This window comes from Manduca sexta, chromosome 21 (genome assembly GCF_014839805.1).
Source record: "Manduca sexta isolate Smith_Timp_Sample1 chromosome 21, JHU_Msex_v1.0, whole genome shotgun sequence".
In the NCBI taxonomy this organism is placed as follows: Eukaryota; Metazoa; Arthropoda; class Insecta; order Lepidoptera; family Sphingidae; genus Manduca; species Manduca sexta.
Window position 1 is genome coordinate 12,115,626 of NC_051135.1, and position 18,438 is coordinate 12,134,063.

The 18,438-nt window shown below is 33.8% G+C and overlaps 1 protein-coding gene across 4 annotated transcripts; it reads left to right on the forward strand.

The window, feature by feature from the left end:
• The first annotated feature begins 6,330 nt into the window (after nt 1–6,330).
• Nucleotides 6,331–16,888, forward strand: LOC119190010. Of its 4 annotated transcripts, XR_005112716.1 has the most exons (6): nt 6,331–6,746; nt 7,068–7,279; nt 7,572–7,751; nt 8,464–10,032; nt 11,754–16,209; nt 16,292–16,888. XR_005112716.1 is itself a non-coding variant. In XM_037440979.1 (2 exons), exons 1-2 carry the CDS (start codon nt 6,568–6,570, stop codon nt 7,282–7,284), a joined length of 396 nt encoding a protein of 131 aa, XP_037296876.1. In that variant the 5' UTR covers nt 6,332–6,567; the 3' UTR covers nt 7,285–7,565. The 4 variants fall into 4 exon arrangements, 1 of the variants encoding a protein (XP_037296876.1); XR_005112717.1 differs by lacking the exon at nt 7,068–7,279; XR_005112718.1 differs by lacking the exons at nt 8,464–10,032; nt 11,754–16,209; nt 16,292–16,888 and adding an exon at nt 8,120–8,463 and having other exon boundaries at nt 6,335–6,746.
• The last annotated feature ends 1,550 nt before the right edge of the window (nt 16,889–18,438 follow it).

Here is an 18,438-nt window from a genome sequence, read left to right on the forward strand (position 1 = left end):
AAATTTTCAATGTTCGTTGAAATAAGTAAATGTATTTATTGAAATGTTCGATGAATATCTGTAGTTACACAGATTTTGTATTATTTATTTTTTATTTAAAGTGAATTTAAATTAATAAAAATGCATGGAAATTTTAAATAACTTCTCGCTCTGCTTGTATTGAGTACAATGGGACTCTATAATCTGCCCTCTTTGGCATGGAAGCGTGAATTTATGTTGACACTGCACTCATAAAAATTTGTCGTCTAAATCCTATATAGTAACAAAGCTTATTTATTAAATTATTCTTCACACAGTTGATCGAATTTAAATAACATATAACAATGCGGAATGTTCTGACTTAATACGAGTGTCGTAAGTTAATGTTTGTATGTGATGCATACTTATGAAATGTGGTTCTAAAATCTAACATAGTATTAGATGTATCATGTAGTGCTAAAAATTGTAATAATAAAAAATATGGATCTGTGATCCTATGGAAAGTTATCAACTAAATTAAATTTACAAATAAAATGATGATATTGGAAAATAGTCTTTAAATTGTAGGGGAGAAGTATTATGTTTTTTGTATTGTTACATGAAAATTTAATCATTATTAGTGATTACTAGTTAAAAATTAGAATTTGTTGCATTATTTGTGAAAATATTGGAATTATATGTGACGATTAATAAATTTAAGAAATAACAATTAACCCAAAAATAAATTTAATTTAATTTGTTGCAGCAAAATTCATATTAATGTAATGACGAGTGTGTGTGGTGTTTCGAACGCATAATGTTATAGGTTATGAATATAAAAATATAACTGTAATATAATTTTTATACATTCCAAATGTAATTTATTAATTGATGAAAATATGAGTTTTAAAATAAATAAGATTATTTAGAGATAATATAATAATTATTATAATGTTACCAAAGGAACAATTTATTGTATATTAACATCATAAATATTAAAATATTCAAAAATGGAATGTTCGTCAAAGGTTGCCTTAAGGTTTATGAAGCGATTGTGATCAGGGCTTAAAGGGAATGAATATCGGTGAATATGGTAATGCAATATTTATTATTGTTTTAATGTAAAATAATCAACGTGCATATTTTTGAAAGTTGTTTAGAATTGTATTGTCGAATTTTTAATAACAAATATTAAACTATACTACGTTTTTATTTAGATTACCTTATATTTATGTATTAATCCAGCCAAAAATATAAAAAACATGAAATAATTAGGATTAATTATGACATTTGTTGATTTCCAGGCACCGTAATAACAATGTCTAATGGCTCCAAGGCTTTGTTGTACCAGAAATACACGTACAACCGGCGGAAGAAAGCAACTGACAATTGTTGGAGATGGTATTGCACGGACTATCATAGGCGATGTGCTAAATCTATTGTTACCGATACAGATAACGTTGTAGTCCATTCCGCGAATGAACACAATCATCCACCGCCTAAATTGATTGGAAGCAGCGAGGGAATTTATATTAAAGTACGTTAGGTCCGCCTAGTGGTATCATTTATGGAAGGATTTCGGTTTCACTCAGATTTGGCAACATTTTGTACGACTAAGATTTGGTTGAGATAAGGTTTGATACAGAGCGTGATTGTAAACGCCTAATATTTATTGGTGAAGGTTTTGGTTTGAATCTCAGATCGGGAAGAATTTTATGTGGGTTTTAATAGTTTGTTTGGACAGATCTCCAGTTTTGACGGTAGGTTTAAAAGAGCTTTAAATTGTATTATTATTATATATTACTAAGCTTGTACTCGATCTTGTAAAAGTGGCGATAGCCTAGTTGGGTGTGGAACGGACTGTGAAGACGAATGTCCGCAGGTTCAAATCTCAAGGGCACACACCTCTGACTTTTCTAAAAATCATGTGTGTATTCTTTGTGAATTTATCGTTCGCTTTAACGGTGAAGGAAAACATCGTGAGGAAACCTGCACATCTGAGAAGTTCTCTATAGGAATTTCGAAGGTGTGTGAAGTCTACCAATCCGCACTAGGCCAGCGTGGTGGACTAAGGCCTAATCCCTCTCAGTAGTAGAGGAGGCCCGTGCTCAGCAGTGGGCGAGTATATAATACAGGGCTGATATTATTAAGCTTGTACTCAATTGAATATGAGATTAAGCCGAGTACGAATAGTCAAAAATATTTGGCCCATTTCTTGTAAAAAGAGTATATCTCAAAGTAAATTCACGCAACGAAAAGGTTTTTACGAAATATTGTTACGAAATTTTTTATTTCTCTTTCTCTTTCATTTTTATTTATGTTTATCTTAATGTTCGTAATTTTTTTTTATTATTATTTCAAAGAACATTTGTATTAAGACAAAAAAAAAAACAGATGAAAGAGAAACCTTTTTCGTTTCGTACCTTTATTTTGGGAAATACTTAAAGACGAAGTTCAATATTTTCTGCAACATGTTTACTTGAAAAATTATATTGTGCCAACCCCACACTGGAGTGGAATAACGGCAGCTAGGAGACTATGTAATTTATAATTAAAATAGGTTACGAAGAGAGTGTGCTGTACCGTAGTAGATATCAGAAATTATTTTCATTAGTAAAATTTTATAAGAGCATTGCGTGTAATTCGATGACATTCCATATGTATTGAATACATACTTCACTTTTTAAAAAATAAATTATAATTTATAAATATTTTTTTTATTGGTATGCACTATGTAGTATGTAGAAATGGAGATACCGTAGTTGGGAGTGGAACGAACTGCCAAAGCGAATGTCCGCAGGTTGAAAACAAAAGAACAGGCATCTTCGATTTTTCTAAAATTATGTGTGTATTCTTTGTGTATTATCATTTTTTTATACGGTAAACGAAAAAATCGTGTGGGAACCTGCATACCTGAGAAGTTCAGTGTAAGAATTTTAAGGGTATGTTAGGTCAGCCAATGCGCACCAGGCCAGCGTGGTGGGTTATTGTAAAGTGTTATTTCCAAGTAGATAAGTATGTGGTTTCCTTTAGTAACGCGATGTAAAAATACCTTGTATAAATATTAAATACCAGTGCTGTGGTTCGCTCGCGGCTTGTGCTCAATGGAACCCTACTCACACCATGATGTTTGGGGAAGATAAACTACTAAATTTGCAATTCTGTTTTTTTGTTCGTTTTTTATTTCATTGTTATTTATTTTATGTGTACTGCTGTTAGTGCGATTCTTTTGTTTTTATAATTTCTTTATCTTTATGTCATGATGCGGATGAATGATGAATTTGTATAATATAAAATTCTTTCGTGTTTGAATTATAATAACAATGGATAATGGTTCCATGGCGTTGTTGTACGACCGATATTCATACAACCGTCGGAGCAGGGCTTCGGACAACCGCTTGCGATAGTACTGTGCTGACTATCACAGAGGTTGTTTTAAATCTATAATAACTAACTACGATTTAGTTGCAGTTCAGACAGTTAATGAGCATAGTCACGCACCCCCGAAACTGATTCGGACAAGTGGCGGAATATATGTTAAAATTCGTAATTAAGAGTATTTTTTTATGGACGATTAAGTTTTACCTTATGTGCCTTTAGTTGTTAGTATATGTTTAAATTAAACTATTTTATGGTCACGGGGGGGATTGAACCATGAAGGCTGCAAAGTCTTCGAAACGTCGGGAGAAAAGTAAAATATTAAAACCGCGATAAAATTCGTAAAAAAGTTTAATTTAAATGTCTAACATTCGCGTAAATTTAAGTAATCATTATTGTTAGTATATGGTTATACAGAATTTGTCTTTGGAAATACGAACTCTCGAGCGATCAATGGGCTTGCATTTCAACACGAATAATACATATGGTATATGGGCTACAAATTCAATATGTCATGTTGCAAAATACATTGCTGTACTGTATGCTGTTGTTACTAACGTTTACTTCCAGTCAAATATACGTTTGTATTTTAAATAATGTAATGTTTAATATCACGTATTTCAAAGGTCGATGCTTTTATAGACCTTTACTTTGAAGATAATTTTGGACCTATTGAAAGTCTCAAAAGCAGACAAAAACAACAGAAAAAAAAGCATTTCACACTTCATTTGTTTGATAAGAACGATTCAGTGATGTTAAAAGTAAATTTTATTTTGCAGTTCCAAAATTCGTAATGACTGCCTTCAGTCAGACTGCAATACAGATCGACCATTTTAGGTTCGTGAAGGATTATCAGAATGGAAACAAAACTAGATGGCGCTGTGCTAAGAAAAAGATCAACTGCAAGGCGGCCCTTACTACAATAGACGACATCATCGTCAAACTTACCGGCAACCATAACCATTTCTGAGATTAGCTCTTATTTTTTTACACTTAAAGCTGATTTTTCAACTGCCAGGTATCTATCAAACGAATATCATTGGAACTGAGACATAATCTACAGAGAATAAGGCAGATATTACTTTAAAAAATAGTTTTATGGATTGAAAGATTAGTCTAGACAAAATGTAAATAAGCTTTAATTGATGATCTTATTATTGTTTAAAAAATTGTGTACATATCGTTATAAATTTATTTATAATTATGTGTGTTTTTATTAAGATGTTTTCCATAATTTCATTTGCATTTTTAAATAGTTGTCTTTGGTTTTTACAGTTTTTTATTATCTATCTATTGACTGGTGTTCTTAAAATAATTGGGCTGCTTTTTCTTTAACTCTTTTTGTCCATTTTATGCCACATTATTTTCATATGAGTCGGAGGTTAATCCAGACGAAGTGCGTTCCTTACAATTTTTAAAACCTAATTGTATAACAGAAGTTCGGAAAACTACTTATGGAGTCTTTTATGGAAGGGGGATACTAGACCTTAATAACATTAGTAATAATTTGGTAAGTACCCAATTAAATCTTTATTTCACATAGAAAATCACATTTATAATACCTCTGTATCTTTTTAATGGACACTTAAAACTGACATACTTATGGCTTATAAAATAACGTCCAAATTCCCTTACAGTAAGTTTTGTTCGCAACAAGTCAGGGAAGCCGATTGCGATAGTCAACGAGTACTCGTTCTACCGCGCTACTCAGGGCTTGAAGAATGAGGTGTGGCGCTGCACGCGCTGGGGGAAGTGCTTCGCTCGCGTCATCTTCAGCAGGCAAGGGTTCATCGTCGATCTCACCAAGGAGCACAACCATCCGCCACCGGATATTTTTAATGTTTACCAATAACGGCTTTGTCATAGAGTTTGAATTCGATTACTTGTTAGTAAATTTTGCACGATGAGCACGAAAGGGTATGCCAAAATAATCAGCATTGAATGTTATTATTAGAAAGAGATGATAGAATCGCTTTACTGATGTTTCTTGAGCGGACTTGATTCTTTTTTGTCTATATGTAATTTTATAGGCCGAGTATCTTGATTTGTATTAAATACAAACCAGACCATACGTTTAAGTACGGTCTTAGATTTTTAATTAGGTATTTGCGTTACTAGCTTGATTATGTTCGCGAGTAAGTGATCTGAATTTTGAGTAACTACAAGTAGTTAGATATAACACAAATAATTTTCTAAAAGATTAAGAGATAACAATATAAAAATCAAGTCGTTTCTGTACCTCATCACGTGTCTCTACAAATTTACAAAATGTTGACAGGAAAAAAAATCTCTCAGCCATAATATGTACAAAATAAATATTACTAAGTGAAAACTTGTTATAATAGCAGTACCTATATGATGGGATACATTCCGGAAAATTTCATCCTTCACCACTGGTACACTCAGTAAGGCGTCCTTGCCCAACGCTGAAGCTAAATCTCAACAAACGGTGATTTATTACAATGATTTTTTTACTTTTTCTTATATTGCGAAGGTTGTGTTTTTAACAGTCCCTAGATTTCTTGTGGTAGATAATTAAACAATTGAATCTTACCAGTATTATAAAAAAAAATAATAACAATCAGATTAGATGATTCTCTATGCCATGACACTAAGAGTGTTATTTGGTTGAGAATCGTTTGCGAAATTACTTTTACGGACAACTAGCTTTTGAGTAATTTCAGTTCCCTGTCGGGAAAAGGTAAATATTATATAGTTAAATATTTTTTTTTATATTTTTATATGTGCGAAGTGTAAAAAAATGCGAATGATGATTATATGTATTTTTATGTTTTCAGTAATTTGTTATTCGCACTGCCGAATTGTCATAGATGTAAATATTGGTATGCAAATTAAATTATTACGAAATTCTACTTTGAGTTTTCCTTGATTTTATTCCTTATACTTGACATTCAATGGAAAATATGAAGCTTACTTAAGCCATAGATGTTATACTAAAAATCAAATGTAACAAAGTTCTTGAACGAACACTTAGTGTACAATTAACCATCAGAACAATAATATGTTAAATATAAATGACTGCTACTAATATAAGGCATAGAAAATAGGGTGTATAAAATTTTCCATTTACCCTAAAAATTTACTTCGCTTGCGAACATCGTTGGCTCAGGGACCTTAAAGTATTGGTTTCCGAAATGCCTGCCCTGTATCCGCTTTTGACAGTTACTTGACTTCAGTTACTAACTAATCCTCTTTGTTTTAGTGACTTGGATGCGCAAGAACGACCACACAATAGCGATTATCAACAACTATACTTTCTTTTGCGGTTTGCGCAAAACGACAGAACATGTGATATGGCAATGCTCTCATGATAAATGCCAGGCAAATTTCGCCACTAGAGACAGGGTTATGGTCAGCATGAATATTTTGCACAATCATTCGTTACCCAGGTAAGGCAATAAGGACTTTTTACACCATTCATGGAAATTAACTCTAACATTATGTATAAGAATGACATGTCGGGCGATTGACTTATTGATACTATATTATGTTATTCGCGTATAAAATTTATAATATCTTTGGCGTTAGCGATTATAGAAAGGCATCTTAGCTGCCCTTGGTTAATACCTCGTAAATGACCAAAAAATCCAAATTGTAATTTAAATTATACTCATTTTTTTATTGAAATTCTTCACTTTTTTGTCATTTATACGCTATTCACTACGCTAGTGACGTGATATTGCCCTATCCCCGATGTTACGTATTTTTAGCAACGGAGAAGTGAAGTTACGACGTCGTCGTGTCACTACGGACCAGTTGGAGGCCATGTTCCCAATTTTAAATTCGAACAAGGAATTTGCCCTTGGTTATAACAAATCTGCAGAAGCGCGTGTGCTTTCAAAGCGGATGTGGAGATCCGTTGCAGAGGCGCTTAACTTTCAAAAAGAAGGTTCTGTTAAGGACTGGAGGGGATGGTCGAACCGTTAGTATATTATAACCTTCAGTGCCAACTGGCGGAAAACAGAACGAAAAATTAAATTTTGTTCTTATTCAATTTTAATAGAGTCGAAAATTATGCAAAAAGCAGTTATTATATCATGCACCGATGTCAGTTTAGTTTGTATCACTTGCTTGCTATTTCAACTCAAGTTTATATTTTATGATGGTCGATATTTTATTATTATTAGTTCAAACACATTTTGGAACAATTCTCAGCTAGACGTGTACGTGATTAATTAAATTATCTAAATTCTCTGAAACTAAACTTCGTGCAGTACTGGGTTGATTACAAGGCGAAATTAAAGAAGAGAGCTGCAGCTCTACGTACATCCTGTAGCCGAAAAAGGAGAGGGCTGTCAGAGGACGTCCCACTTAACGAATTGGAGAAGAAATTTTTGGGACTTATAGGCGATGGAGTCGAACGCGGTTTGCCGCGTAAACAAGGCCGTCGAGCGGTGAGTATAATATAAAATAACAATATTTTAAAAAGCAACAATATTTTTTGCTCTACTTCTTCGAGGCATTAGCTATTATGAATGATAAAGCTTCAATTACTTCTCATCACGCTTACCTAATATCGGTTGCGCTAATTCGTTTTGTCAATAGCCGCCATAATATATCATTACACCTAATCTTATGAGGTGTTAAAGAAATAAACTAATTATGACGGTGCCCGCCGCGAATTCGCGGCGCGTTTAAATAATATTTGGACTACAATAATATACTAAAATCACATTTATTTAATGCAAAAAATGCATGCATGTTTGATTTAATCGTGATTTTAATAATTTATCTAATATTTAATATAATTAATAAATTTAAGGGTGGTGACAGCACTCCGACGGGTGATACCTGAATGGTCAAAATATGAAAGAGAACTGGATTAAAGGAGAATCTATCTAAGTCATTATATCTCATATATAGCATTTTTTGGTATACAATATCGTAAATTAAATTATTGTAGCGATGAGGTAATGTTTCATTTAAATTATCTTGTATAGTTCGTTCCGAACGAAATTCTGAAATATTCCATTACTTTAGATTGGAAGTACCTTTGTACATATTCCCGTTGTATTGCAGACTCTTCCATCGGTAATTTTGGTTCTAGTATTAATCGGTGAAAATAATTGTATCCATCTTTATTCATTTATATTATTTTGTTTTTAGTGAATTGGGCGCGAAAAACAAACGGCAAGACGATAGCTATCTTTAAAAACTACACTTTTTATTGCGATTCGCGGTGCAAGACGACTGATATGTGGCTATGTTCGTCCTATAGCAAGTGTAAAGCGAAGTTCGTCACGACCAAAGACCGAGTGATATTGCGCATGAATGCTGTACATAATCATAGGCCCCCTAAATACACTTTGGACCGGGGAATGTATTTTAAACTTTAATGGATTTTTATTATATTGTGTATTATATAGTTTATACCTGTTAGTATAGAGTTTAATATACAGGGTGTTGCGGAAAGGTGGTAGTAACAACAAATGAACATTTATTAAAACGGAATTAGAGCTGGTATAATTATATCAATAAGAAATTCAAAGTTCTGTTTCGTTTGTTATCTTACCAGTAAGCTTTGCCTTTTTAAATGCTGTTAATGTATTCCAACTTATTGTAACATCCTTTATAACTATGTATAAGTCATAACAATATCTGATAGAGTTATGCGTTCAACAATTAAGGTTATTACGTTTCTGAATACTCACTTCATGTGCTTTCCTTGTTCTTTATTGGTCAACAGTTAAGGTATTTATAAATCAATCACAAATATATATTTTCAGACTATGTTGCGCAGGCGGCGAAGATTAGCCTAGCGCAGAACAGCCTTTGTTATTTGTAATGTATGCCGATGTAATAAGATTCAAAATTGTACAGGCATGTCTATGGTAATCTGTGCTATGTCTAATTCATATTAGGGATCAGTATTCAATTTGGTGTGTGCTGCGCTGCGCTTCGTCACCTGCGCATCAGTAGGCGGTCACAGTAATACATGTACTTTAAATTTATTGATGGAATAAATAGTATTTGGAAAATATATTGATTGTTTCTAAATAAGGTTGTTTTTTGGTTAAAATTGTAATATTGTAGTGTTGTTTTTTTAATATGTAACTAAATGGCGATATGAGCATATCGCTCGTCTAATAATACGCGCTGTTCACGCACTGTTACAGCGTCCAATAAAACTTTGTAAGCAATTTAACAGTAAGGTCAATTGGGTCGTTTTGAGTCGTTCAGGTCAGAGATTCGTCGGTAAGGTGTCATATTTAGGGTAGTTGAAACAGCAATCGGAAGTATGACCTCGCTCGCGGCTTTGGCGAGCCTTTGTCTCGAAGAGGTAACAATGGATCAGCTGGTCTGTAACTTCAGCCGAAGTAGACACACTGCAATTTAAAAAAATAAATAGCTATAGGTCTTTTACTCGAATTTCATGTTTTAATAATACTCCTTTACAGTTCAATGGGTGTATAATAAGAAAGGCAAGGAATTGGCATTAGTGGACGGCTTCGCGTTCTACCGTGCTGCAAGCTCCATGACTACAGACGTTTGGAGGTGTCTCCGGCGCATGTGCAAGGCTCGTTTTACCACCAGTAAAAACAAAATCTTCATCCGCGGTCAATGGCAGCATGCTCATCTTCCAGTGCCCTATCATATATTTAACGGCGTGTATATGCGATTATAGGCTTTAAATTCATTAGATACTGTGATGGTTAACATATACCCCTGAAAATGGTAAGAAAGGTGATGCTATATATCGCAGCCTTAGACCTAAAGTAACATAACACAAAAAAGACGATTTGTGGGAAACAAATAAAAAAGATTTGATAACAATAAGGCAGCAAATTTGGCAGTCGCGTCTTGAGAATCTGTTTCAATTTTATAATTTTGTCTTTCTCGTCACAGGGTTATAGAGTTTGCTTTAGAAGGTCGTTTTTAATAAAATTAGAAAATATGTAAATTTTGAGTTAGGTCACTTTAGATCTAAGGGTGTGATATACATATAAGACGACTTAGATATTCATTTATAGCAATGATTGGCGAGACGAGCGAGCTGATGGTAAGCATTTTGATTGCCTTAGCTTTAAAAAATAATGGCATCGAGATCTTTAAATTACAAAACATTGTGTGAATATATTAAGCTCGCTAACTAGAGGCCATATTTATGTCATGATGGTCAGTTTAACTGGCCAATAATGATTCTATGCCAGTGGCGGAAGGTCCATACAACCCAATTCCCATTTTTCATTCACTTCGCATTCACCACATGTCGAATTGTTCAATACATATTTTGTACTTTTTGTTTATATGATTATACTTAGATACTACTTGTAAAATTATTATTTTTTATTATAGCCTTAAATTACAATTTAATACAATTCCACAATAAATGTTATGTTTTCGATTTCCTATTTACAATACTTATGTAACATGAATTAGTGCTATTTCTTCATTTGTATCATTTTCGGATGGGCCACACAGCCATGTAAGGTTTCGGTTGGTCAAAGTTATGTGCTCTACCAGAATTTTTAAAAAGGTAGATTTTATAGTTTACGTTATTTAAACGCGTCCGAGAATAATACCTTTATGTTCCAAATAGATGTACAAAATATGACGTAGTGCAAAACTTAAAAAGGCTTTTGAACCAGTAATTTATTTATTGTAATGAATTATTATTTTGATTTCGTCAATATTAACTCTACCATCAGTTCGGAAAGCAGTTCTTACCAGAGAAGAACGGGTAAGAAGTTAATATTCAAAATCATTAAGATATAAACTAAAGTGTACGACACAGAAAAAAATATCATTTCTTTTTGTTGCTTAAAGCAGTCCATTCAAAGGTAATGGTATTGAATACTAAATCATTTTTTTTTCATACGAGCATGGCTAAGTGATGCCATTGCACTTGATAGTAAGTAAAGTGGGAGGGATCGTTGGCCGACGAGAGATGATCATTCCTCATCATTCGACACTCATGCTGGCCTGTCCGAAACCGAATATACACAGGCTGATACTGGAACGCGACACAGTTACAAGAGCCATTATGGCGGGTTTAACACCTTATGGACGTTGATCGTTATCCGGCCTATATTAAAAATAATAATATCAGCCCTGTATTATATACTTGCCCACTGCTGAGCACGGGCCTCATCTACTACTCAGAGGGATTAGGCCTTAGTCCACCACGCTGGCCTAGTGCGGATTGGTAGACTTCACACACCCTCGAAATTCCTATAGAGAACTCAGATGTGCAGGTTTCCTCACGATGTTTTCCTTCACCGTTAAAGCGAACGATAAATTCACAAAGAATACACACATGATTTTAGAAAAGTCAGAGGTGTGTGCCCTTGGGATTTGAACCTGCGGACATTTGTCTTGGCAGTCCGTTCCACACCCAACTAGGCAATCGCCGCTTCCGGCCTATATTGGATACTAATAAATACATTTTGTTTTAGTACTGTGGGCATTCAATCAGAAAGGCAAGGAGTTGGCTATCGTCAATGAATACCCGTTCTACTTAGGGAAGAGAACCTTAACTACTGATGTATGGAGATGCATGCGGAGACGGTGCAAGGCTCGCTTCACCACTACCAAGGATAAGGAAGTTATACGTCATTGTTTGCAACATGCGCACGCGGCGAGGCCGTTTTGTATTAGTAACGGAGTGTACGTGAGATTATAAGTTTAAAGATGAGATCTTCGGAATCTGTTGCTGATAAACACAATAAGTGTTAGAAATAGATTTTAGCATAAATTTACTTATACTTAACCTATGAATGAATTGATCTCGTTAGAAGATTTTCTCATAATCAATGTGATGAATACAAACTTTGTGATGGACCATTCTAGTCATCGATTGTATATTATGATAATATAGGACTATCCTATATAGGTATACGTTAAGATATTTAAATTAAGTCGTTTATTTATTTAAAACATTTGCGAGATATGTAAGTTTAGTTATTTATGTTTATATCAAATATCAAAGTTTGTTTTTTATTTCTTAATTATGAGGTATTTAACTACCTTCGTACTGAAGACAAATACATTTGTCATGATCTCTTTTAGTATTATACCAAAGATAATTTGTAGTTTACGAATTTTTTGTCAAAATAGCAATTTTTGGGCACTTAATCACGGAAAAAGAATGTAGAGGACAGTGTTTTGGAAACAAAAAGTCCAACGTACGCAAAGAAAATCGCTCTTGATAGAACTTAAAATAAGGGAGTAAAACTGAAACATTTACAAATACCGCTCAGTTGGGTTTATGGAATCGTATTTGATTTCTATTATATCATTAACCGCCTTTACAAAAGACGATCCTAATCGCTTTTTTCAATGGACCAATCAGAACCAAGTTTTTTTTGACATGAGTTATTTTGATTGGTTCATTCTCGGAATCAGGTTGAAGATTGAGATTGATCCTTGCTTTTTTCGATCTATCTCAAAATAGACCAATCAGAACCAAGTTTTTTGACATGAGTTATTTCAGTTGGTTCATTCTCGGAATTGGGTTGAAGAATGAAATTGATACTTGCTTTTTTCGATCTATCTCAAAATAGACCAATCAGCACCAAGTTTTTTGACATGAGTTATTTCAATTGGTTCATTCTCGGAATCGGGTTGAAGATTGAAATTGATACTTGCTTTTTTCGATCTATCTCAAAATGGACATATCAGAACCAAGTTTTTTTGACATGCTTAAAAATGAGTTGTTTTGATTGCTTCATTCTCGGAATTGGATTGAAGATTGATCCTTTATTGTCGGCTGATAATCACGCAAAACCATTAGCAAATTGTATTAGGTGAATATAGTAAATGTGCCATAAATTATACTTAAAAAAAGGATCTCAAGTAATTGTTCTAACTTATTATCGTCATGAATGTTATTGAATATACAGTAATGACGTAATAATTGTAGCTACAATTGTGTATATATGTATATGTTAAACCATTCCAGTAGAAAAATATTATGTACATCAGATTATGTTATGCACGTAAGTTGAAACAACTATGTATTTTATTCTTCTGATCTACTTTTTGTGAAGTGTGCTCGTGGGATTACGATTAACACACTTATCATAGCTAAAATATTTATCCATGTCGATTTATTTATAATGTCACATATAAAATAAACCTACCTGAAATAAAAATATACCTTACATATTGTTGTTTCCTAATATGTTGCAGGTTTGGCTTTAAAATCTAATGCATTTACTGTAATTATTCTAGTTATTGATTATGTAATAACTGAATTATTATAAGTGTTCACTATAGTAAATTTCTTAGAAAAAACCTTGCAGTGGATTAATACGCACACATCACGCCTTCATCCGTGAAGGAGTAAGCAGAGGTGCAACAAGATCACCCACTTTACGCCAAATGTGTTCCGTCTCACGATTTATTTCTCATGAAATTCTAAAACCTGGGACAGTGAGCAGAAAAATCCGATTTCACTTTGCCCGACCCAGGATTCGAACCCAGGACCTCAGAGTATTTTCGTACTGGCCACGCATTACACATTTCTTTCATTTTTTTTCATCTTTTTTGCTTTATTTCATTCGGGCACGGAAAAGAGTTTCCACTGCACCTGATGGTAAGTGGACTGGGGTCCAAAAGGATGTGGACTGGCGAAAGATTATCACCCCTCGGCAGTCGTAATAATTATGTCGGCCTGTTGGAACCGGATATACACAGGTTGATACCGGAACGCGACACACTTATGTGGGCCACTACGGCACGTTTTAACACCCTATACCAGGGTTTTCCAATCTTTTGTGACCCGTGGCGCAGTTACAAGTTTAGTATTTTTCACGGCGTCCTGTCCCAGCTAACTATTTGAAGAAGACAGTCGAAAGAAATAGGTACCTACAATAATAGTAGTTAGGTTAGGTTAGGTTAGATCGAAACGAAAATTAAAACACCACAATATAAAATTGACGACAATATTTGTGGTGTCCAATTATTAGAGGATCGATTCACGGCGCCTTTCTTTACCTTCTACGGCGCACACTTAGGGAACCCCTGCCCTATAGGTTATGATTTGGTACACACACATACTACCACTCTCCTCCTTCCGCGCTCCGTACACCGCACTGTATACTCCAAACACCACCAATAAAATACTTCATAATTTAAAATGATCTCTTCAGAAACCGTACCAAAAACAAATCAACATCATTTAGTAAGGGGTGTAAAGAAGAAAAAATGTGTCGGATGCTACGCAAAACTCCGGATCTATTTGACAAGTCGCCAAGCTGACAGAAAAGTAAAAAAAAATTATAACTGAATGTGCGGAATGTAAAAGAAACTTCTGTTTGGACTGCTTCGATGAAAAACATTAATGAATGTAGTTTTTTCTCTTCTTATGCGATAAAACTTAATTAAACTATCGATTTTTATATTTCCCATCCCTAAAATATAATAATAAATAATAATAATATCAACCCTGTATTATATACTTGCCGACTGCTGAGCACGGGCCTCCTCTACTACTGAGAGTAGAGGAGGCCTGTCGGCCCGGAGGTCTTCCCTAAAATATGCATAAAAAGAATTGCATAAATAGATAAAAAAAAATATGGTGGTCAATATTGTTATATCTTTAGGAAACTCATGCTATATTAAGATCCAAATTATTATAAAAAAAATACATATAATATTATGTTATATTCATACTAATAAATATTTGAATCTAAAGGATTTAGTACTGACTTTAAAAATGAGAGTATGAACGAAATACGAACTAAAATACTTCTTTAATGGTACTACGTAATGTGATGTTCAAGATTGAAACAATAAATAGAATAAGACTTAGCTGAACGTTAATGTAAGGCTCAGTTTATTATCATTATAATAACAAGAGGCTACAACACTGTTATTGAGTGCGCCCAGTAATTACGCTGCAACGTCCTCTAAAGCGGTATACAATAGCGCTCTTATACTGCTACTTAGCAGTTGTATCAATCATGTATTGTGTGTATACACTACTAAATAGATATTAAAACTGATACTTTCATTCAATACATCTAACAATTTTTTATATAATTGTAACCAAAGAAAAATCACAATATTATTTACGAAACAGTTACTTAAGTAACTATTTGTATGAATACAGTCAATAAAAAATTTTACATTAGAAGAATCTTGAATAAATTCTCAGATATCATTAAACACGTCTATACGTCTCACGTTCACCTATTGTTTAAAGATTCTTGATCGTTGCATTGACTGTGGACGTCAGCCGGCGTCCCCCGCAGACCATCTCACGCCACCGAGCCAGTCACACGCCGCGTCTCCGTGACATGACGGCCATTTACGTCAACTATGTTGTTAATGAACGTTGTTCACTGTGACCTTGCAGCTGTTTCTGCTTGGTTGAAGCCTGTGGGTATGTTAGATTGTATGTAGTTACTACAATTTTTATTTATGTTGCATTTCTTAAGTTGCCTCAATGTTAATACTAGATCTTTTTGCTTCAGCATCTACGTATTCTATTCAGTAGTGCTATGATTTTTTTATTTTCTGGAACTGTGGACTCTAATTGAAAAATAACTTCGCTTTGCTGTCGAAAGTATAGCATTGTTTTTGCTTCGTCTGTTATCAAGCATAAAATAAATTGTCCAGGTAGGTATGGTTCTTAAGACCAGGAACGCTAGAATTATAATGGGCAAAATTCTGACTCAACAGAAGAAATGAAGAACTTGTCCACCAATTCTTTCTTATTGTTATTCGATTGCATCTTCCAAGACATACCTAGTAAGGAGAAGTGCTGCGTGTGAAGGAATTTCAGGGGTATTTAAAGTACAATTATATGATGAAAAGAATATTATAAATTCATGCGTGTTTCTCTTCCACAAGAGCATCCAGATTTTGAGTTCAGAAATTCTTTAGATTAATTTGGAGAACACTCAGGTATGCAGGTTTTCTTACATATTCTTAAATAGTTAAAGCTCGTAATCATAATAAAAAAAACTCAATATAACTCGCATTTCAGTTCATTGGGTGTACAACAAGAAAGGCAAGGAATTGGCGATAGTACACGACTGTGTATTCTACCGCGATGGATTCAGAGAGTCTTCGGTTTATTGGAGATGCGTGCAGCGGTCGTGCAAAGCCCGCTTCACAACCACCCAGGAGAAGATGGTCGTCCGATCGTTCTGGCTCCACACCCATCCGCCGTTCAAGTATTGTGTTAATAACGGCATATATCAAAGGATTGGGTAGAAATGTAAATCGAAAGCAATAAGAAATAATTCATTGATTCAGTAGTTTTGGAAACTAATTCTGATATAGTGCTATTCATATTGATTATTTAATCTGAGACAGTCGTAAATGTATACCAATTTGATAATTTATCGCTTGAATATTAATGAAAATAGGACATGGATTAGGCAAGATAACTTAGTTTTTTTGTTGTATTAAAAGATATTCGTTCCTTCAAAAAATTGAAATTATAAACTTTGACGCTCACTAAAAGTTGTATATATTTTTGTGTTTTTATATGTTTTACTATTGCATAATGATTTCTTATTTGAAAGTTTTACTATTGTATCTAAAAACTTTGACTAGTTTAATTTATTTAACATCTCAGTTTCAGTTCAATTGGTGCAAAACAGCAAAGGGAAAGACATAGCTATTATTGATGACTATGCGTTCCGCCGTGTTAGAATTAGTGCAAAAACTACGTACTGGATATGTCGACGATGGAAGTGCAAGGCACATTTCATTTTGTCCCAGGATAAGACCGTCGTGCGGGCCTCTTTAAAGCATTCTCACCCTCCCTTGCAATACCGGTTAATTAATGGTATATACTACAGATTATGGGGGCACAGCGGTGCTATCCCGTAGCTAACATACCAAAAATCCGTAAACCCTGTTCGTTTCTCTTAAGAATAGAGCATCCATGTTTATAGACTTGTGTTTACTCTTTATACAATTGTATTGGCTATTAATTTAAGATTCATTTAACACTTTTTATATTAAATATATAGCGTTGCAAATCGCAATTATTGTGCGATTATTAAAGTAGTTGCAGTTCAATTTAATGGTTGTATAGGTGCTATGGAGTAACAATCTATAATTTAAGTCTGTCTTGTCGGCCGTGGCATCATCAAACGGACCAATGGAAGATCAGCGCTGGCTGTATTACCAGCATATGCTGAGTTGGAGCCGTTTTGTGATGCCGTTAATTTAAAATTTTTGTTTTGTTTATTATTATATTCTATAGATTCAATTATCACAAATAAACTGCTTTTATTCTATAATTTCTTAAGCTATGATGAATGCCTCTGTCAATTTTACGGTCATATATTTTTATAGTTAATTTAGATATCTATTTCTCTTACTACCGTAAGGTCTATTTTCCTGTGGGTTTTAGTCGTCGATATCAGTCTACGGTTAAATGACAAGTTGCATGATTTGCTACGTAGTAATAACTGCTAATTGTAATTCACATGAACATAAAATCAAAACGTATTTTATTTAGATTTTTTTTAATTCATAATTTTTTATTATCTTATGAGTAAGGTTTTTAAATCTTTGGCTACGAATAGTTAAGTAAATTTTTATTTACATATTAGGTTGGTTTAATAAAAGTAGTATACTGTTACGTATTCAAGCTACTTTGTAACTAGAAGACAAAGCTAGTAGATTGCCAAGCTAATAGTAAAGGCAACGATAGCTCGTAAACAAGCAACGAAGTACTTTGTATTACAAAGTACAGTATCGCTATAAATGTGCTCTTCTTGCGAGGTGAAATCTCATACTTCCCTGCAATAACTTCGGCTTTGACGGCCTTCAAGCCGCAGCACAATACAGCGAACTCATCAGACTAATTAAACGTTGTAAGAACTTGAATAAAAATAAATATTTAAATGAACGTTGAACTGATTTTAATGATAAAAACTGATATTAAATAATCGAAAATTATAAAATGTTTAATAAAATTAAGCTGTCCAAATTTGTTCCGCGTAAATGTTGTACCAGAACCGGTCCCTATGGCGCTCCATGGGGGAGGCCTATGTCCAGCAATGGACGATTCCCGGCTGAATTGATGAAATATGTTGTAGATTTAAAATTTTAATTTAAACTATATTTTCTGTACTAACGGTTCTCGTAAATGGACCGCGCGCTACGTTATGA